Here is a 23,036-nt window from a genome sequence, read left to right on the forward strand (position 1 = left end):
GACTCAGTCAGATAGTTCTACTGCATACATAGGTAGTATAAAGACTTTCTTGACTGCAGAGTGTCAAACTGGGGGGGGGGGGTAGAGCTCAAAATCCAAAATAAGGGGCAAACAATTTAGGGGTGAAATAAAGGTATTTTTTTTTTTAAAAAAGGGGCTATTTCACTCAGAGGATGATGAATGTTTGAAACACTCAACCCTAAAGGGAGGCATCAATCACTTTCAAAACTGCTATTGATAGACATCTGGGCATGAGAAGACTTAACAAAATGAGAACTAGACAGGAAAATTATATGATGTACAACATCAGCAACAATGATTTAGAGAATTTGATTACACAAGATAGCAGATGGCATATTAGATGACAGAGCAGCCTGAGGGGTGAGAAATCCTATTCTTGTTTAATGTGTTCTTATGATCTTCCATGCTTTAGAGAGATCGTTATCTTGTCACCTCCGCTGATGTGGCATCTTTCATCATGAGTGCTGCCAGGGCCGGAGTATTTCCACTTAAGTTTTCATTATTCTAAATACATTCATTGTATCACACGTAACAACTTTCAAAATGCTTAATAAAATGCAAAAATATTAATTCTACATGGGTTTTACTGCTTTCCTTCCCCTTTGAAGTGCTATTAAGAGCAGGTCTTGCTAGTGATAAAGCTTAAGTTTAAAACTAATTTTGTAATTTTTCCTTCAACCCAAACTAATATTAACTAAACAAAGTGCATGTATTTCAAATGCAAAACAGACCAGCGGATACTGAAAATCTAAATTAAAGACAGAAAATATTAAAAAAACAACCAAATCAGGTACCAATTATACAGTTAGAAACTATCCTTCAGGACTGAACAGTGTTTCTGCAAAGTAGAATAGATGGAAAACACCAGGGAAGATTATCTTTGTCATAATCCTGTAATATCTTACAGGAAACTTGGAAGAGAGCAGTTTGATTATGACGGCAGGGACAAAAATGTTATTAGATATTCTGAAACAGTTCTAGGTCAAATAGGTATGTATTGTATTTCAAGAAGTTACATTTTTAGAGGAAGTGAATTAAATTTATATTCACATTCTGGTACAATCGATTACAGCTAAGGTCTGTTTGCAATGTTATCTGACCACATTTGGATTGTTTAAAATGGCACAATTCAATTTGTTAGGTAGATAGGTTATCATTTTAAGTGCTCAGTGATACGGTCTTTTCATCCAAGAACATTAACATTATATTATTCCAGAATCTCAATACATTAATTTTGTGGCTTTGCTAAAATTTAACTTTTTAAAATTTCAAAAAGATAGTACTATGATGGCTGAAAATCTCTCATAGAAGTTTAAACAACAGCGTGGAGTAGCAAGACACAAAGCATGCAAGAAAGGGAAAGAAACACTGAAACACACTACATCAAATAAAAGTCTTCTAACATCAATTTCCATGTACTTTCTTCAACAGTAAAGTTAACTTGGAAGTGTCAAACCAAAAAGTGGTATTTCTGTCCAAATAAATTTATGTTTTTATGAGAAGCAAGGTGGAATATTGGATCATGGGACTGTGGATTTTGTCCAAACTTGGATAAGCTCATTTAATAATTTGAACATGCATTATCTTTTTATTGATCTCAATCATATCACTTCCTTCTTAAATAAATTGTTTGCATAACTAGCTCTTGACTAATTAAATAATATTTATATTGTGTAAAGAAAGAGGATCAGAAAACTTGAGGCTGTCAGTTTACTTTCTTTTATTATGCATTACAAATCTATTCTTCAGGTTTCCATCCACCAAAACATCATACAGGAAAACTTCCACTTCTTAGCCCTTATTATAAAAATTCCATGGATCAGAAATCATCTCCACAGGAATATTCAGCATTTGGTTTAATTAATAAAATGCAAGAATGATCAAAAATTTTAGTGGTATCTGATATTTGTGCTTATGTATATTACACTAAGAATATTAACGTTTTTGGAAGATTCATTCCTGATCAGTCTTTGTGTTCTTAAAATCTATTAGCATACTTTACCTTGATGAAAATGCTGATAAAAACCTGTGACATTAATTATTGCATATGATTCTTCATGTTTATTTAATAAATGTCAATAAATGCTTAAAGTGTTTAAAAAAAATTATAGCCATCTTAAGTACAAGTCTTTTTTATTCTAATTGCTGAGAAATCAAGATTTATGCCACACATTTTAATTAATTATTTTTTAACCTGGTCCTCAGAACTAGTCAGCTTTTAGTTCTCCCTTTCCAATGAACTTCAAAATCAAGCCGGTTAATATCTTAAAAAAAATACATTTGATTTACTTTGTTCCTTCATAAAGCTAGAGAATCATGACCATTCACCAGTCTCTCAATAGGCAAAAAGGTTATATTCAAAGCAGAATAAAGAGGAAAAATAACAGCTATAGGAACAATGAAAATACCTTCATTGTTGGCTTTAAGTTCTTCTGAAGTACCAGTTACTGACTGGAGTTGGTCTTCATGATGTCCACCTAAAGTTAAATAATCATTTAATGGACCACCATCTTGCAAAGGTCCACTGTAGTTACTTGCTTTTGCAATAGATTCACTTTCATTTTCCATTGGACAAATTACAGTCTCCATATCTGTCGTCTTTTCCACATTTGGAACAGATTTAAATGGAGGGAGAAATTTTTGTTCTGACTTTGATGCATTCTGGCTGCATTTATATAGCTGCTTGTGATCACTAGAGTGACTATGAAATGGAGGTTTAAATACTGCAATTTGTCCTTTCGATGACTTAACATCACAATGAAGATGTTGATCTTGTCGTACTGAATTTTCATGGATAGGGATTGTGATGTTAGGAGAAATCATTTGATGACTATTGTTTGAAAGACTGTGAAAGTAAAAATATATAGGCATTTAGATTACAAATGGTGCAACAAGACTTTCTTCCTAATAGTATCTTGTTTAAGTTATGTTTCTTTAAACATCTTTAAAATGGAATATCAATGAATGATTCAAGACTCAAACTGAAAAGCGTTATAAATCAATATTCTTACTTAAGATTATCAGTTGAATCTTACTGCCAATAATGTTACAGAAATTACCTTTTGACTTTTGATGGAGAATAAATAACAGTCTTAAGTGGAATATTGTACATGAATTTCCTTCGATCACAAAGCGCTCCTGAAAGATACAACACTTAAATTTTCTATACTCCAATTGTTAAAAAAAATTCCAATGTTATCCAAAGTGGACCATAGCTGACCAAATCATACAATTTTCTGATTAATTTGAACATTTAAATAAGCTCTCCTCTCAACTGTCTATCCCAGTGAAAAAGAAAATCTTTCTTCAGGCTTTCAAAACTGTTACTGCCAAAATTCTTTCCTTCAGCATTTCCTCAGAATTTAGGATGTCTGGCTTCCACTCCACCTGCATGGTTCTGTAGTGGCAGTGGACTGTGGCACAGATGGGCAGTGGGAATTTGACACAGTAGGCAGATGGACATTGAGAGTTATAAATTCTCCCTGTTATTTACATTTAGTTTCTATATACTCTTAACGAGAGAAGCTGTTCATAATGTCATGTGTCATGGTTCTCTTTTTGAACAGTTACAGCCATGAATTCTTACGAATTGGTAGAGATATCAGTGAACCATTTTCCCTGCCTACCTGTTAACCTCTTACCACAATAGAGTTGTTTTGGGTATCTGGTGTCAACCATGCAAACAATGTAGCTTTCCCATTGGAGCTTACTGAAGACAATTAGGGCCCAAGTGCTGGAGGAGTTGGCCTCAATGCAGTTACTGACCTAGATTCAGTTATTCTATCAACAGAGGGAAAAATTTGTATAAGCAGGATTAATGGTGATTCTCTAGTGCTTTGAGTGCATGTTGCAGTCCATGTCTCAGAAGTGCATTCAAGGTTTGAGGTGTTGATCTCCAAGTCTTCATCCCACAACATCTCCTCATTAATCAATGTACAGCAGTAGCTACACTGACGAGATTAAGACATACAAAGCTCACTGCCTCCATTCTTAATAATTTTCTACAAGAAAACCATGAAGAGTGTCATGCTGGCTGCATCATTGTAGGGTCTTGCAGTGGAAAGCTTTGCAGCTTCCATACCATACAGAGGATAGTAAAAACTGCCCAGTGGATCTCTGGATTCACACTCCTCTCCGGAAGCATTGTATAGGAAGGGACCAAATCATTGTTGAGGATCTCTACACCCATTCCACAATCTCTTTGACCTACTACTGTCAGGAAGGAGGTACAGGAGCATCAGGACTAGAACAGCCAGACTAGGTAAGAGCTTCTTTCCTCAGGTTGTGACACTAATCAAAACCAGCCTCCAGTGAGGTCTCGTCACTAAGACATCAAGCTGTTTACTGTACTGTTTACCTGTGCTGCACAGTACATGCACTTTAAATTCTATTTTACAAACTTATTTGTGGTAATATTTTGTTTTATGTGCTGTGTGTGATATGTTTTGTTAGTGAATTGTGGACTGGAGGAATGTTATTGCATTTGGTTGTATGCATGTAGTCAGATGATATTAACCTCGAACTTGAAAGCAGTGCCCCTCAAAATGCCTAAGCTGTGCTGGTACACTGAAAATACTGGTGAATGTCATCACTGATGTCAGCCTCCCTGGCAGCTCCTGAGATTTGGGAAGCAATTATTCCACATTTATCAGTGCTTGATATGATCAAAAATAACAGAATGTGTACATTAAAATTTACCAAAGAACTTGATAAAATATAGAATTTACAACAGACTGATGCACCAATATTGTGGAAAACTTATGAAGAACAAACATTTAAACTTAACTGACGCAACTATTGTTAGGGCTAGTTGACAAGATTTAAATCTCCCTCTCTTTAAAGGGCCATTAGTTCAGTAAATAGCTTATGTCACAAGAAAAGCACCTGCTGTACTCCAGTAATAGTGCTCCTTTCACTTTTAGAAGCCCTCGGGATTCTCCTTCACTTCAGCACAGAAACAGGCCCACAGAGCCATCTAGACCATGCCAAAATGCTGTTCTGCTTAGTTCCATCCACCTGCTCTTGGACCATAGCCCTCCAAACTCCTTCCATCCAAACATCTCTTAAATGTTGCAATCAAACCTGTATCCATCACTTACACCGGCAATTCATACTGCACTCGCATCACCCTAACTGAAGAAGTTCCATAGAAACATAGAAAACCTACCGCACAATACAGGCTCTTCAGCCCACAAAACTGTGCCGAACATGTCCTTACCTTAGAAATTACCTAGGGTTACCCAGAGCCCTCTATTTTTCTAAGCTCCATATACCTTTCGAGGAGTCTTTTAAAAGACCCTATCGTTTCCGCCTCCACCAGCATTATCGGCAGCCCATTCCACGCTCTGCATAAAAAACTTATCCCTGACATCTCCTCTGTACCTACTTCCAAGCAACTTAAAACTGTGCCCTCTCGTGCTAGCCATTCAGCCTTGGGAAAAAGCCTCCGACAATCCAAATGATCAATGCCTCTCATCAGCTTGTACACCTCTATCAGGTCACTTCTCATCCTCCGTCATTCCAAGGAGAAAAGGCCAAGTTCACTCAACCTATTCTCATAAGACATGCTCCCCAATCCAGGCAACATCCTTGTAAATCTCCTCTGCACCCTTTCTATGGTTTCCACATGCTTCTTTGCAGTGAGGTGACCAGAATTGAGCACAGTGCTCCAAGTGGGGTCTGACCAGTGTCCCATATAGCTGCAACATTACCTCTCGGCTCTTAAACTCAATCCCACGATTGATGAAGGCCAATGTACTGTAAGTCTTCTTAACCACAGAGTCAACCTGCACAGCTGATTTGAGAGTCCTTTAGACTCGGACCCCAAGATCCCTCTGATCCTCCACACTGCTAAGAATCTTAACATTAATACTATGTTCTGTCATCATATTTGACCTACTAAAATGAACCACCTCACACTCATTTGGGTTGAACTCCATCTGCCATTTCTCAGCCCAGTTTTGCATCCTATCAATGTCCTGCTGTAACCTCTGACAGCCCCCCACACTATCCACAACACCCCCAACCTTTGTGTCATCAGCAAATATACTAACTCATCCCTCCACTTCCTCATCCAGGTCATTTATAAAAATCACAAAGAGTAGGGGTCCCAGAACAGATCCCTGAGGCACACCACTAGTCACTGACCTTCATGCAGAATATGACCCGTCTACAACCACTCTTTGCTTTGTGGATCCAGAACAGGCTTGCCCACAGAAGGCAATATCCCCTTGGATCCCATGCCTTATTTTCAGTATAAGCCTTGCATGGGGTATCTTATCAAATGCCTTACTGAAATCCATATGCACTACATCTACTGTACCTGTGACAACACTTTCATGGTATACGGATCTCCATTCCGAGATCCCTCTGTTCTACTGCACTTCCCAGTGCCCGATCGTTCATTGTGCAAATCCAACTCTAGTTTGTCCTCGTAAAGTGCAACACCATACTCTAGTCTGCATTAAATTCCATTTGCCATTTTTTAGCCCATTTTTCTAGCTGGTCCTGATCCAACTGCAAACTTTAATGATCTTCATTGCTGTCCACTACATCCCAATCCTGGTGTCATCTGACAACTTCCTGATCCAGTTTACCATACTGTCATGTATATTAATGATTTGGACGACAAACAACAATGGACTCTGCACTGATCTCTGCAGCACTCCACTAGTCACAGGCCTCTAGTCAGAGATGCAATCATCTCCACACTCTGGTTTCTCTTGCCAAGCCAATATTTAATCCAATTTACTACTTCAAAGTAAACTTATTATCAAAGCAGTGGCATGCATAAGTTTGGGCACCTCTGGTCAAAATTTCTGTTACTGTGAATAGCTAAGCAGGTAAAAGATGAACTGATTTCCAAAAGGCATAAAGTTAAAGATGACACATTTCTTTAATATTTTAAGCAAGATTACTTTTTTTATTTCCATCTTTTACAGTTTCAAAATAACAAAAAAGGGAAAAGGGCCCGAAGCAAAAGTTTGGCACCCTGCATGGCAGTACTTAGTAACACTCCTTTGGCAAGTATCACAGCTTGTAAACACTTTTTTGTAGCCAGCTAAGAGTCTTTCAATTCTTGCTTGGGGAATTTTCACCCATTCTTCTTTGCAAAAGGCTTCTGTGAGATTCTTGGGCCGTCTTGCATGCACTGCTCTTTTGAGGTCTATCCACAGATTCTCGATGATGTTTAGGTCAGGGGACTGTGAGGGCCATGGAAAAACCTTCAGCTTGCACCTCTTGAAGTAGTCCATTGTGGATTTTGAGGTGTGTTTAGGTTCATTACCCTGTTGTAGAAGCCATCCTCTTTTCATCTTCGGCTTTTTTTTTTTTACAGACGGTGTGATGTTTGCTTCCAGAATTTGCTGGTATTTAATTCATTCTTCCCTCTACTACTAAATGTTCCCTGTGCCACTGGCTGCAACACAAGCCCAAAGCATGACCGATCCAACCCCGTGCTTAACAGTTGGAGAGGGGTTCTTTCCGTGAAATTCTGCACCCTTTTTTCTCCAAACATACCTTTGCTCATTGAGGCCAAAAAGTTTAACTTCATCAGTCCACAGGACTTGTTTCCAAAATACATCAGGCTTCTTTAGATGTTCCTTTGAACCTTTTGAATAGAACTAATAAAAAAGTAATCTTGCTTAAAATATTAAAGAAATGTGTCATCTGTAACTTTATGCCTTTTGGAAATCAGTTCATCTTTTACTCGCTTAGCTATTCACAGTAACAGAAATTTTGACCAGGGGTGGAGGGGGGATGGTGATGAGGGTAGCTGGGTTAAGCAGTCAAAATGTAATTGGCAACTGGTTGTATTGAATGTAATTTGTTGGCGTTGCAATAAAAAATGTGATAAAAAAAAAAGAACACAAGTTGTAGAGTCCTTAAAAGGTTGTGGAATCAATTCAATGTTGAGGTGAGTGAAGTTATCTCCTCTGGTTCAAAAACCTAATGGTTGACTGTATCCTGAATGCCAAATGACTGAACCTTCTAGACCAGCCTCCATTGGTAAAGGCTTTGCTGAAGCCCATGTAGACAACATCCACTGTTTTACTTCATCAACTTTCCTGGTAACATTATCGAAAAACTCTATAAAATTAGTTAGACATAACCTACCATACACAAAGCCATGTTAACTATCCCCAATTACACCATTGTCTATTCAATTATATATCCTGATCCCCAGAATACCTTTCAACAATTTCTCCACTGCAGATGTCAGGCTCATTGTTCTTAATTTCCCAACTTATTCTTAGAATCTTTCTTGAACAACAGAACATTATCTATCCTCCAGTGACTCAGCACCTAATTCGTGGATTAGGACATTTTAAATATCTCTGCCAACCTAATTTGTCTCAAGACAGCAAGCACTTCACTTATGTCATCCAGATATGGTCCCTTACCTCATTACTGTTTTGTCTCAGTTCTGTAGAAAAGTGTTCATCTCCTGAGTATATACAAATGTAAAAAATTCATTTATGACCTCCTTCATCTCTTTCGGCTTCATGCACTGATCTTCAAGTGGATCAATTTTGTCCCTTTCTATCCTTTCACTTTTAGAAGCCCTTGGGATTCTCCTTCACTTTGTCTTCTTCTAGATCTCCTAATTTCTCTCTGTTCTGTTGCATTTCTTGTAGTCCTCAAGTACCTCCTTTGTTCTTTACTGCCTATACTTGCTATGCACCTTCTTCTTCTAACAGGAACATACAATACAAGCTCTGTACTCTCAATATTCACTTTTGAAGCCTCCACTACCAAGCATCCCTTTGCCAGAAAACCCATGCTAATCTACATCTTTCAGTCCTATCCTTCCCCTTAATAATCTCGAAACTAATGGAGTTATGATCAGTAGATCCAAAATATTCTCCTACACCACTTGTCATCTGCCCTGTCACATTCTCTAATAGGAGATCCAAAATTTTTTGTGCTCTCTCTAGTTGGGACCTCAATATATTAAGGAAACTTTCCTGAACACATTCGACAAACTGTTTCCAATGCAGTCCTTTTACATCATGGGAGTCCCAGTCAATATGTGGAAAGTTAAAATCACCTATCACAACCTTATTTTTCTTTCAACTGTTTGTTGTCTCCCTACATATTTGCTCTTCTAAGTCCCACTGACTATTGTGAGGACTATAATCCCATTAACCTGATCATCTCTCTTACTCTCATTTCCACCCATATGGCCTCAGTAGACGAGCTCTCCCGCCTCTCCTGTCTTAGCACTGCCATGACATTTTCCCTGACGAGTAATGCCACCCCTCCTCTTTTAATACCTCCCCCACTATCATGTCCCAAGGCAACAGATCCCTGGAACACTGAGCTGCCAGTCCTGTCCCTCCTGTAACCAAGTCTCACCAATGGCTACAATATTGTAGGGTAATGTAATAGGTGGAAACACGAGCATAATTCACAACCGCCAACGTTGAGTTGGGGTTCACTCTAAAATGCCAGTCTGCTGTGATGATGTATAACGTTAAGTGTTTTTTTTTTTAAAACTGTGCTTTATGTTCTCTGCTTGGAGGACAATAAAGGAGTTATTACTGTTTCCCTTAATAAAACAGCACAGGTGTTTTAAGCTTAACACAACCCTATTTTTACAAAAACCTACAATATCATCATTCAGCATTCTGATCCATGCCCTAAGCTCATCTGCCTTACATACAATACTCCTTACATTGGAATAGATGCAACTCAGAACATTAGTTCCACCAACACAAAGTAATCTGCAGATGCTGGGGTCAAAGCAACACTTACAACACGCTGGAGGAACTCAGCAGGTCGGGCAGCATCCATGGAAAAGATTAGTTCCACCAAGCTCAAACTTTCAGTTCCTGTCTTTATATGTAGGCTCAACATCTATTTTCCCCACAATCATTCCATCAGCTGTCCTATTGATCTGCTTCCCATCCCTTTGCTTCTTCTTAAGCCCATCATACCTACTGGGGCATAGGCTGCCAATAGCAGCTTGTTAGAGAGTCCTGTCCTGGCCAATAGAAGGTCAATCTGCTCTGTCGCTTCCACTTTCATTGTCTTTTAGGTGAAGATTCTCCCTCTCCCAGGAACAAGATCTTTGGAGCTTCTGTTGCCATTTCTGTAGCTCTGGGTTTTTACAGGATGTGGTTGCTTTCACAACTGGGCTTGGACTGTTCATGGTGCTGTTCTATTCCTCTGCAACTCCAATTTAAACCCCCCGGAGCAACACCCGTAAACCTTCCTGCAAGGATACTGGATCCCCCCGCCTTGCAGTTCAGGTGCAAACAATCCCATTTGTACAGGTCTCACCATTCTTGGAAGAGAGCCTCTTGATCCAAAAATCTGAAGGCCTCCATTCTGCACCATCTCCTTTGCCACACTCTAAAGCGAACAGTGGTGCAGAACTAATGGGGTGAATGGTCTAATTGTGCTCCTATGTCTTATGGTCTAATTATACAAAACTGGGAGCCTACCTTCAGGGTTACATTTTAAGGGTTTGAAAGTAGACCTGTGATCACTCTGCAAAGTGTTGTCAAATTTAGATAACAGCTGTCTTTTTGATAGAGGCTCCTCTGAAATAAAAATAATGCTGTTTCATTAAAAATAACTAAATAAAAATGAATACCAAGTTATCTTGATTAAAGTATTACAGTCAAAGTAATTACTTTCTTTATTCTGCCAAGCCTTTTGAAAGCAGTGTCTCCATGAATGTCATCAACAAAAAAAAGGTAATGGTGAAAATATGGGCTAAAAATAGGTATTAACAAAACCTTTAAAACTGAAGAAAGGGTTAGGTGAAGAAGTAGAGCTAAAGGGATTTCAATGTAACACTTCCAATTAAAGGTTAAGGACACCACATTATGGTAAAGAGCATGGAAAAGAGGCAGAAGTGATCATAGAAAACTAATGTGCAACAACATAAACAAAATGCTAGAGGAACTCAGCAGGTCATGCGCAGCAGGGCTAGGATGTTGAACAGTTTGAGGGAGAATATGAGAAATTATAAATTTGGTGTGCAAGTGACAGAAGATCAGTGTAAAATTAGTACAGCAGAAACAAAATACTGGAAATGAAAGAAAAACAGTCAAAGTTTCAGGCTGCAGACTTTTCGTTAGATATAAACCAAAAACTCTCCCACAGATGCTGCTTGACCTCAGTATCTTTAACATTTTTAGTTTAGATTTCCAGTATATTTTTCTGCTTTTTTGACTTAACAGTGAAGGGACAAGAATATGATAGTCTTGAATGATTTTAAACTGTAAGGGTTGGAGGAAACTGACAAGGAGGCCATCAGGGAAAGAAACAGTGTTTTGTTGTTCGCCAAGCCTGGCAATTAGCTTGCAGACGTTTCATCACCAGTCGAGGTGACATCCTCAATGCACAGTTGTTAGTGTTTCTCTCTGGGAGTGAGAAACATATTCATTTTATCTCTAGTGGTAGGAACATAGTGCACAAAAAAATGGCCCATGTTGAGAAAATACAAAAAACTACCTTGCTGGCATTCAAGATGCAAGGTTTGATACCTTCGAGCTTATGAATTTGATGTTTGAGCACATAGTACAGATGCACGAGAAGCGAAAAACTATTTGAGAACTGTTTCTTTTGAAGGACCCATAGGTTGATCCAATCTCAATCCTACAAATAATAAGAGAATAATCTTCCATTAGTTTTCACAAGGATGCTACGAGCACAAGGTAGGAAGGAAACAGTCATAAATGTATGTGAAATACAAGGCCAGAAGAGAAAAGAAGAAGAAGAAAGTCCTTAACTCCGAGTGGAGTTATCGGGATGCCGTCATGACAGCGTTTATTTAGTAGGCTTTCTTATTTTTATGAGGCCAAGTTGCTAGCTCGATGCTCAACCCAGCACGGATGGAAAGCGTGCAAGGGAGCCAGCTGGATTCGAACTCGGGAGCCTTCACTCTGAAGTCTGGCGCTGATGCCACTATGGCACCAGCCGGCTTAAGGCCAGAAGAGAACGCGCTGAATATTTTGGACACAATGGGATAAAGAATTCTTGCTTCAAACAAGAATGCAGATGACAGCAGTGGAATGAAAGAAAACAACTGAGATGGCCTTGATCATAAAGTATAGATTGCATAATGCAACAAAAATGTAAGATCAAGGGAAAAGCCAGAAATAAGGGCTACAGAATCAATGTGAAAAGAATGAACAAAACTTAAACGACAAAAAAGAGATGTTAATGAGGAAGGTAGCATTAGAGAGACAAGAGCACTTTACCATAGAGAATAAGTGAAAGCAATAAGTAAACTCAGGCATTTGAAGAATATGAAATTGTCATAATCTCGAAAAATTCAAAGAGCAAATCTTGTGGTGTAATTTGGAATCACAGGTGCAGCTTTTGCTTCCACATTTTTGAAAGGAAACCACAGGAGTAAAGATAATGTAGAATCTATTCACCTGGATGCAGTCCGCTATGAGGAATACTATAGAGAAAAGAAGCTATTTTAGGTGCAAGTAATCCAGTATAACTTTGGTGGAAGTCCTGAAAAATGTAGTAATTCGATAGGATAGTGCAAACAAAAACAAATGGGGAGCTTTCAGTATGGGAGAGATTTTGAAAAACAGAAATAAACTCATTTAAATAAAAATTCATTGAAGACTCAATGAATCCTGGCAAAAGATCTTCAACTTGACATATTAACCGTTTCTCCTTCCATAGTTGCAGCATGACCTACTACTTACAGCATTTTCCATTCTTATTTCAGATTTCTAACATCTGAATTTTTTAAAAATTAATTTAATCATTTGACAGCTGCCTGAAAGTAGTTTAGTTAGAATCATGTTTCTGAACTGACAAGCCCGACTTAACTTTTGACTATAAAGGTGGAACATTCCACAGTACTATAATATGGAAATAATGTAACACTTTTCCAGGTAGCAAAAATCACAAGGTAATAGGCGCAGCTAGGAAGCCCCTACTTCTGTGGCAGTTCCATACAGCTCTCAATTCCTTGATCTTCTTTAATTGGGGGGGGGGGGGGAAGAGAATCAATTAACTTTATTATATCAACATATTTAACAAGTACATCTGCGAACCTGTGGTAACAACAGAACACAATAATGCAGGTAGAGGAATCACAAAATGGATAATAAAGAAAAAGTGACCTCCAAGGATAACATCAATATTATTGGCCAAATGAAGTTGTAGGGCTACTGCAAAATATTAGGACCTTCCATGATTACTTCAAGCAAGATTCAGTTTAGGATGGTGGGACTAAAACAGATTAAGATAGCAGATGTTTGAAAAAAACAGAACAGGAAGGTAGGTATAGCAAACAGAAATGGGGAGGAGAAAGAAATTATGCCCAGCCCTTGGACATAAATAATCATGGGTTAATTAGAAACAACACTGTCTTACATTACATAAGCATTTTGAGTTCATGCAAAATTTATAGATCATTGAAGAACAAATTACTCAAACTTATATTCTGGATATCAAAAATATTCAAAGAAACTTCCCAAATGGATACAAATGAAACAAAATCAGGAAGGTAGAATATAAAAAAAAAACAGAATTAGAAGTACAATCAAAGTCGTTGGTTTTGAAACATTTTTGAATTTGGAGAACTAAGTGCATAGTCAAGAATTAGTAAAGATCATTAGCTATCTGATCTTCAGTATCCAGCAGCAACACTATTCTCTAAAATACTGAAATAATGGTCTACAATGTTGAAATGTTAATGATTCATTTGTAGCAATCAGCTTTCCCTGGCTATAGAGAATATACATGGTTTACATTGGAGAATTGTTCAATTAATGTATTTTTGCATCTTTATGAAAATCAAACATATTATCCTACACAGTTTAATCAAAATTTAGCACAATTTACCTTTTGTAAATTTTTCCTCCAATCGTGATCTCTTCCCTGTTCTTAAATCAGGTTCAATGATTTGATCTGTGAAAGCATTGGTGCCTCTGAATGGCATGCCTGACATAAAATCCAAATGTTCATTGTGATCCATTGCCACCTTGGAACTCTTCACAGTTTCTTCTGGTACTTTGGGATGTGCGTCATAATTACTTTTCAATTCACACAGAACAGATGTAGAAGCATGATTTACACTGCAAACTGGATTAATTCTTCCTTCTGCAAGGGTATTAGATCTCTCAGCAGTATGGCTCAGTTTATCATTTTTATTTGAAGCCAATTGAATTCTTGCCATAGTTAAATTGTTTTCTTCTACCATTACTTCCTTACCCTTAGCTGTTTGAAATCCCGACATAAGCACACAAGTATTTGAAAAATATGTAGACAAATTTCTTGGAGGCCTATTAACCTCAAGATCATTGATTTTCTTTTTGTTTAATTCTACTTGGTCAGAATTTGGCATGTTTGCAGTCCTCTCTGGACAGTCATCCAATATTTTGTGAGTTAACTCTGCAGCTCCCTTATCTTGATGTTCATTGTTCACAATAGCATCAGAAAACAGCAAGGAGGTAGCTGATGATTGTAATTGCTGAGCTTTATCAAAAGGTGGACTTTTTGCACACTTTGGGCTACTTGGAGAACTACCATTCATTTCAAATTCTTTTAACATACATTTAACTTTCTGAAGAGCAACATCAGAAACTAAAACTGGTTTCCCACTTGCTGTGGTGAAACCAAGTGATGCCTTTGTACAGGAGGTATCTGAATGCTTCCTCCCCTTGGACTTCACAACTTTATCACTGAATATCTTAAAGTCATCCTCACTGACCGCTACTTCAGCAAAAATTTGCTTACATTTTTTTAAAGATTCTTCTGAAACTTGAACAGATTTACCACTTGCTGTGCTGAAGGCAGTTGATCCTCTTTTTAGAAACTGTTGAGGAAGCTCAAACACAGTATCACCAGTAAAATTACCTTGGTTATTAACACTGGTACTTGGAATTAAAACTTTGCTTTCTCCAGATTCACTTTCCACATATTTCTCCTCTGCATATTTCAAGTTTGCTTCACCTACAGATATACTGCTACCATTTGAAGCACAATATGCTAAACACTGTTTAGGTAGAAGACTATTCACTTGATTCATCTTGTCTAACCTATGTGGTGGAGGCTTAGCCCCCAAAACGTTGTCATTTAAAGCACTGCCCTTGGAAGATGCATTTTTAAATGTTTCAGGTGACATAAAACTATGTTGAATTGTAAATCTACTGCAAGCATCATCAAGAAATAATGCTTTTCCCTTATTTAAAGCTGCCTTTGATACACTGACTTGTTTACCACTAGCCATTTGGAAGCCTTTCATTTCTATATCAGTATCTAGATCCAAATCATCAAATATATGCTCACTTTGATTAGAAAAATCATGCAATCTACTAGGACTTTTAGAATTCACATGACTGTGATTATCTTTCAGTTGTTTCACTGTTCCACTTTTAATAGCATTCTGAATCAATGTAGTGCTATTACTTGCATGAAGAGATTCTGATGAAATATTTTTCATAGTATGTTTTGCTTCATCCAAAAGATCCTTCTCAGCAAAGAGAGCTTTGGCTTTATCAAGAGACGCTTTGCAGACATTAACCATCTTGCCACTAGCCGTTTGGAATCCTTTTATTGCAGTTTCTCTTGCAGTAAACGGTGTATTAGTTAGAATTAATTCTTGTCTATTTCTAAGTGAGTTACAGGGTTCAGAGTTTTCATCATTTCGAGCTATAAATGCAGCAGAAACCAAATGATTTGGTATAGCCTGACAAGTTTGTTTTTGATCACATAATTGCTCCTCTGCATCAATTTTTCCTAAATGAATTTGAGAAGCATTCATCCGCTTATTAAGTTGTTGAGAGGCATTCTTTTCTATTCCTATAGGCAGCTTGGGCTTTTGCAAATTTTCATTGCAGCAGTCTTTGGTCTTAAGCAGGTCTGTTTTGGGGACACCGACTCCCCTACCATTTGCAATCTGGAAACGTGCAAGATCATTACTCTCCTCAGTATTTATAGCTTCATCTGTAGACCTAATGTGGCTAGCAGAAGGTCTGGACGATAAGTGATCATCAGATAATTCTATCTTACTACCAAATTCCATATGCCCTTTTTCTGTTGCACTACCACAATCAGATTGATGGATATACTTTTTCCAAGCTGTATTTTTCATTCTACCAAGTTTCACAACATCTATGCTATCAGACTTTTCCAAGACATTGTGCTCAGTGGATAAATGCATTGTTTCTTGTAGAGAAGCATCTTCCAGTATGTTGGCAGACCTGGTGCCATCTAACTGAAAATCATCTTTTCTATCACTATTCACAATCTTCTCATTTTGCAAGATGTTATCCTGACTATTTTTACTGCTTAAATTGAAGAGAGCTGGATGCAGCAGATTTGATTCACTGCTTTTTACAGCCTCTATATCACCTAAACAATCTTCAGTTATCTCTTTAGACCCACAAACAGAATTGCTTAATAAGTAACTTAAAGCATCAGTTGCAAGTACTTGATCACTAGTTTTATCAAAGTCATTGCCAATATCCCTGAAAATATTTTCTGCTTTTTTCAAACTCTCAACAGAGGGCTTGATCACACTTCCACTTGCTGTACAAAAACCTCCTTGGTCCCCTTTAAAACTCACTTTATCTTTCAGAGGTGGATTTACACTATTAAGCTTTGTGTCTGTATGTATTTTAACACTGTCCAATGAATTTATGTACAATTTTGGTACTGTAAAAGCTGCAATTTCTTTATTTTTACTGATAAAGCCAAAGGAAGCAATAAGTTTATTTGGTATGGTTTTGTCCATTTCTTCTGTGGTCTGCTGATAGATTTCAGAACTAATCAGGGTTTCTGAAAACTTTGTAAGTGGTTGTGAGTTACAAAGCTTATTATTCAATTTTATTGAAGGATTAACATCAGAATTGATGTCCTGTCTCTTATCCAAAGCAGATGGATGAGTACACTGTAATTGCTCAATGAGCAAGTGGGTACTCTTGTCCACATCACTGACTGCAGACTCCTTTCCAAACTGTGTAAATTCAAATTGGCTATTGGTGTCCTCCAACATAGTGAAAAGTTTGCTCACATCTTCTGCTTGACTAGCTGTCAAATATTTGTAGTCGCCATCCAGATTTTTCTGTGCTAAAGGTACAGAGGAATCAAAAGTGTGCATTTTTGTCAAAGTTGATGATGACTGATTTACCACTTCCATGCTAATCTGGGACTCAGGAGACTTGGTTTTAATTTCTGGATTAATTGAGGAGATTGGACAATCACCTTCTTGATCCTCAAATGTATTTCTTGAAGTGACTAACTTAAGGATGGCTGCCTGTGCAGAATTTGCTTCGAGATTGTCATTTTTAATCTTTTTGCATAATTTCTCTTGAGAGGAGCTTTCTGTAGGCAAATTTGTGCAATGCTCAGAAAGATCTCTATTGGAAGATCCATAATTATAAGGTTCAGATATCAGGTTCTTGGTGCTTTCCAAAACTGCACAAATTTCCTTCTTTATTACAGAATTTAAATCTGTTCCTGGACCTCCATATTTCAATTCTGTTCTATCAGTGTTCTCTTCTTTATATGGTTCAATGTTGTGTGAAGACAGGGTTATTTCAGCTAGCTTATGCAATTCTGTTTTGGTAACAGATGCAGGAAGATCTGTTCTTGTTTTGTTGTGCAAGTTACTTGTTGACTCAGATGATTTGCTCCAATGCATTCCAAGACCACATAGAGCAGAACTGGACAAATTATGCTGTACTTTCCTGGCTTTTGTAGGTATGTTGTCTTTGCAATATAGTTCATATTCAGGCAATACAGTTGAAGAAACCAAGAATGCATCACTGATGGCAGCTTTCAATTTTCTAGTCTTCAAGGTGGATGCCAACACTGCAATTTTTCTATTCTGAATGCCAAGATTTGTTTCAGAGCACTTGCCCTTTTCGCTTCCTAATAAATTATGCAAGTCAGATTTTTGATTTGCACTCAACAACTCCTTTTCCACAACAAGATTTCTCTCAAAATGTCGCTCTTGGCTCAAACAAATTGATACTGTTTCTATATTTGGTTTTATTTGAAGTTCAGACACACTAGATTGATTCTTCAAAGTTCTGTTACAATTTTCAGAATCGGGGCAAAATTGTTCTGTTTTATGTAAAACCCTGCAGGAAGGATGAGATGACAGTGTGTGAATTATAGCTGAAGTGCTGGTTATTACATTGGTTGATAACTGGTCAGAAAACGGTGTAATACACGTATTGTCAAGATGACCAAGAGAATTATTGTCTTTAAATTTGATTTCACCGACATCATGATGCACAGAACTTTGTTTTTCATCAGCTAAAGGTTCAAAACAGGATTTCTCATTATGCTGTTTAACAGTATTGTCAGACACATTCACCTTCTCTGCTTGAACATAATTAATAACTGCAGGTGCACGCTTCTCTTCTGCATCTCTACCATGTACAAAACTATTAGACATCATCATTTCAGATTCCATGCTTAACCTTTTAGCCACTGTATGACAAGCTGTGGTGAAGATTCTACGCTTCTTGTTTTGAGAAGGTCTTCTGTTCAATGGCGTCACAAAATTATCCCAACAACTGTCATTATTAAAAGCACGTGATAGCTTATCAACAGCTTCATCTTTAAGATACTGATATGTTGCGTCATCTTCTATTTTGCCAGATCTGTCCAAAAGCAGATTTCCATCTTGTAAACTTTGTTTTGCTTCCACACCATGTTTCCCATTGGTCTCATTGAAATCAATGCACAAAATATTTTCAGGAGAAGCACCATCTTCGTTTTTTCTGCAAATGGTGAGACCTAAACAGAAAATCAAATTGAACGTTAGACACTCAATTCACATTGAATGAACAGACAAGATCTAAGTGAACCTAAGTAGGATCACTGGGGGCCCAAGTCACCCCAACCACAATCTATTCCAACTGCTACCATCCAGGAAGCGATACCACAGCATAAAAGCCAGGACCAACAGGCTCCGGGACAGTTTCTTCCACCAGGCCATCAAACTGATGAACTCATGCTGATTTGAGTGTACTCCATATTACATTGTCTGTTCTATTTATTATAAATTACTATGATTGCACATTTAGATGGAGATGTAACATAAAGATTTTTACTCCTCATGTATGTGAAGGATGTAAGAAATAAAGTCAATTCAATCTGTAAGTAAAGGAAATTCTAACAGTAATAGGGGCCTCATCCTCACCAATGATGCAAAGGTTTTTCTCCATGAAAGTATTAAAACAAAAATGATCATTATGCACTCTTTAAGGAAACAAAATCTGGTTTTATTCAGTGGAAATTGTCCAACGTAGTGTGTGGCTAAATGCAAAATTTCATCTGGTGAAACTATAAAATGATCATGAATGTCAAATAGTGGAAGCAGCAATGCGATAGCAATAAGCAAGGTCATAAACAATACAGCAGCTCACAGCTCTGCAATCCTGCCAGATCAGACTGCAAATAAAATGGACAATTAAACTGATAACACAAAAAGGCTATTTCAGGAACAATCCATATTAAAGAGGTGAGAGCCCATCTTCAACCATAAATGCTAGGTTAGAAATCACTTTAGACCAGATGACACGATCACTGCAGAAGCAGAGTTTCAGCCAATTTAACACATCACATGACAATGAGAACAAGACCAAATCATACACTGCTTTGAGCTGAAGACCTTCTGTCCAAAGCTAGCTACAGGTTCTATCGCCTTCCACTGATCCATGGCACATGAGATGTTATTGTGGAATAGATCTGGCAAACCTGTCATTCCTACGTAGAATTGCAATCAGCAGTTTCTCCATATGAATATTTAACTAATCTGACTGAAGAGATCCTAAAGTTGCTGGACAAAAAGATCCCAAAATTCAACTGCGTGTCTGGATGACAGTAGTGTCTGTAAAAACTCAAGGAGGAAACCCTGCCTCTTTGCTTTGCTGGTTGCTAATACAGTCGGCCCTCCGTACCCGAGGGCTCTGCATCTGCGGATCGAAAATATTCGGAAAAAAGTTCCAGAAAGTTCCAAAAAGCAAACCTTAAATTTGCCGCGTGCCGAGCACTATGCTGAACCCACGCGAATGAAGTGATGTGTAGGCATACCCTGTTGTAGCCTCCCAGCATTTCACAGATCCTCAGTCTCTCTCCAGCACTCGTTGTTTGAGCATTGTTCACCTCGCATCTTGTTCGTTCGCTACTTGTGTTGTGAGTGAGAGGAAGGAGTTTAAGGCTAGTAAGGGATGGCTGGCTAGCTATCTATGTAAAGTGCTACAGCCTCAAGAACTTAAAGATCACGGGAGAATCGGCATCGGCTGATGCTGAGACAGCATCAGCATTCCCAGTAGAGTTACGACGGTTGTGTCTGTACTGAACATGTACAGACTTTTTTCGTCATTATTCCCTGAATACAGTATAACAACTATTTGCATAGCATTTACATTGTATTAGGTATAATAAGTAATCTAGAGATGACTTAAAGTATATGGGAGGATGTGCGTAGGTTATTTACAAATACTACACCATTTTATATAAAGGACTTGAGCATCCGCGAATTTTGGTATCTGCAGGGGGTCCTGGAACCAGTCCCCCCCAGATACTGAGGGACGACTGTAGTTTTAAGTATTTCTTATACTCAAAGACATTCAAACAACTAGAACTGAAGTAAACAACATTTAAAATTTAAGAACAAATAAAAATAAAGTGAGGCATTTAAAATGTAATACAGATTAATTTTAATCTGAAGCATTACAATTCCTGCTGAGTGCATTAGGTCCTGGATCATGCAAGAATGTAGCCTGACTCAGGATCCGAATGTTTTGCTGATCTTGAATTGCTGGTCGTTACTCAAAACCCAGCAGCAGAGTTTGAAATTTGTCAAGGCCTAGTATTACTGTATTGCTGCATTTTACAGCAAGCATATGCACGAAGTACTGAACTTGCTAAATGCTGGTATTTGCAAATATAGCCACTGATACTTGTCAGAAATCCAACTCTTTCAGGCCAACCTATAAATAGCAAGCTCACCACAAATAGATCAATTACAACTTTCAAACCCCTTAGACTTGCTACCCCACCTGTGGACTTGAAAAAGGTCAGACTTTTTTCCTTCCAGTTATATGTAACTAAAGCAAACTAAATTATAACAAGGCAATTCATAAAATCAATCTTAAAACTATTGCTGTCCACTATGTAGTAATATGCTGCACTGAAGACCAGCACTCACCGTTACTTTACTTTTAAAGTATTTTTGACAATTTAACTTTCATAATGCTGATAGCAGGATTCACTCTGCCACAAGAACAGTAATTGATCACAAAAATACATAATTTATCTACTGCAGTGTAATTTGTATTTCCCCACTGTACCCCACATTCATTGTTAACTTTGGTAAATGAGCTATTGGCTCCATCAGTACAGTTGTCGGAGTTAAGAGCACCATATCCACACCAATTATCAAATGCTCATTTATATGAATCCCATTTACCAGCAATTGGTAAAAAGTCTTCTTCGATGATTAAAGTGCTCATCCAGGTACTTTAACATGTTATGAGAATACCCACATTCTCCATCTTCTCAGGTAGTGCAACATAGATTGTAATCAATCTGAGTGAAGACATTCATTTAGCCCTCAGATTCCCAGATCATAAACCTATGCCCTCATCTATTATGCCTTTTTATCCAATAATAGAGACATCTCTATTATGGATAACTTCTCACCTTCCACCCTATGTATGCCCTTTATAATCTTCCAGCACCCCTTCCCCATCCTTCTCCTCCGCTCCAAGGAAAACAAACTAGGTCTAACTTGCTCTCATCATAGGCAATACGTTCTACCCTGGAACATCCTCGTAAATCTCATTAGCACCTCTTCATGCATTCATACCTTCCAAAGTGTGGCAACCAGAAATGCATAGAATACTTAACCTGTGGCCAAGTATTATCAACACACACAAAATGCTGGAGGAAATCAGCAGGCCAGGCAGCATCTATGGAAAAAAAGCACAGTCGACGAATCGGGCTCAGATTTCTAGAATCTGCAGATTTTCTTTTGTTTGCCAAGTGTTATCAAGTTGCTCATCATCTATGACTCAACTAATGAAGGCCAGCATTTGACGTGCCTTCTTCACAATTTAATATATGTGCTGTCTTCTTTATAAATCAATGTACATGTACACCAAGGTCCTCATGTTAGTCAATACTTAATGCTTACTGTTTTATTTCAATATTTTTCTTATATCAACCTTTGTTTTCACTATATGGTTTCAGAAGTCCAACAAAAGAGTTAAGAATAGAAATAGGAACTTGAATATAAAGAAGCCTTTAGAAATTCAACAAAAACACAATTAAAAATTTAATCTAGTAATGCATCATGTAATTATGAACCTAATAGAAAGTTGATTGATTCCTTAGAGCAATTAGTCTAAAATCATCTCAATTTATAAGAATATCTGAAATTGAAGATTAAAAATTAACACAAAATTAATTATAGCTGGCTTTTGCTGATTTCCACATTTTTGGGCTGATGAAATGCATGAAGACTTTGATGGCAAAGGTTGAAACAGTATTTTCATTTGTAACTCAGTGCCCAAAGGGATGTTCTTACTTTCATGATGTAAAGGATCTTTCACAGTGTATAGGAATTTCCTTAAATACCCCTTTAGGGTAGAAACAATAAAGTATGGTTTTCACCAGCTACTTGATACTTCGCTGTATCTTGAACCAGCGAGGTATTTCTAGAAACTACAGACTGATTGGACTTGTCATAATTATTAGCAGAGCTGGCTTTGTGATCTCTTAAGGCCATCATTGGCTTTAATTGGCTTATTTTACTTTCAAAATTACTCCCCTCTACACATGTTCTTTCCATATTGCATGAAGGAACAGATCCAAATGCTACATTTTCAGAACCTGAACCCAATTTTCTGTCATCAGATGAATAAATTTGCAGTGAATTACCAATTATCAAATGATTTGTATGAAGAATTTCACCACTGGGAAGTTTTGACAATTGTGATCTACCACCTGTATGATTTGAAGTACTGGATTTTTCTTGTACTTTAGAATTCTTTTTGCTTTCATCATTT

The 23,036-nt window shown here is 37.6% G+C and overlaps 1 protein-coding gene across 3 annotated transcripts in view; it reads right to left on the reverse strand.

Moving 5' to 3' along the window:
• The window catches only part of brca2 (BRCA2 DNA repair associated), a 127,469-nt gene that overhangs the window by 51,223 nt on the left and 53,210 nt on the right, over positions 1-23,036 (reverse strand). For all 3 annotated transcript variants that reach the window (XM_072262931.1, XM_072262930.1, XM_072262932.1), the window contains 4 exons: positions 13,849-18,756; positions 10,470-10,568; positions 3,081-3,159; positions 2,430-2,866 (listed from right to left, as the gene is read on the reverse strand). In XM_072262931.1, the coding sequence (XP_072119032.1) occupies positions 2,430-2,866; positions 3,081-3,159; positions 10,470-10,568; positions 13,849-18,756 (5,523 nt within the window). The remainder of the gene's footprint in view (positions 1-2,429; positions 2,867-3,080; positions 3,160-10,469; positions 10,569-13,848; positions 18,757-23,036) is intronic.

The sequence above is a fragment of the Mobula birostris genome, chromosome 7, assembly GCF_030028105.1.
Source record: "Mobula birostris isolate sMobBir1 chromosome 7, sMobBir1.hap1, whole genome shotgun sequence".
NCBI classification, from domain to species: Eukaryota; Metazoa; Chordata; class Chondrichthyes; order Myliobatiformes; family Myliobatidae; genus Mobula; species Mobula birostris.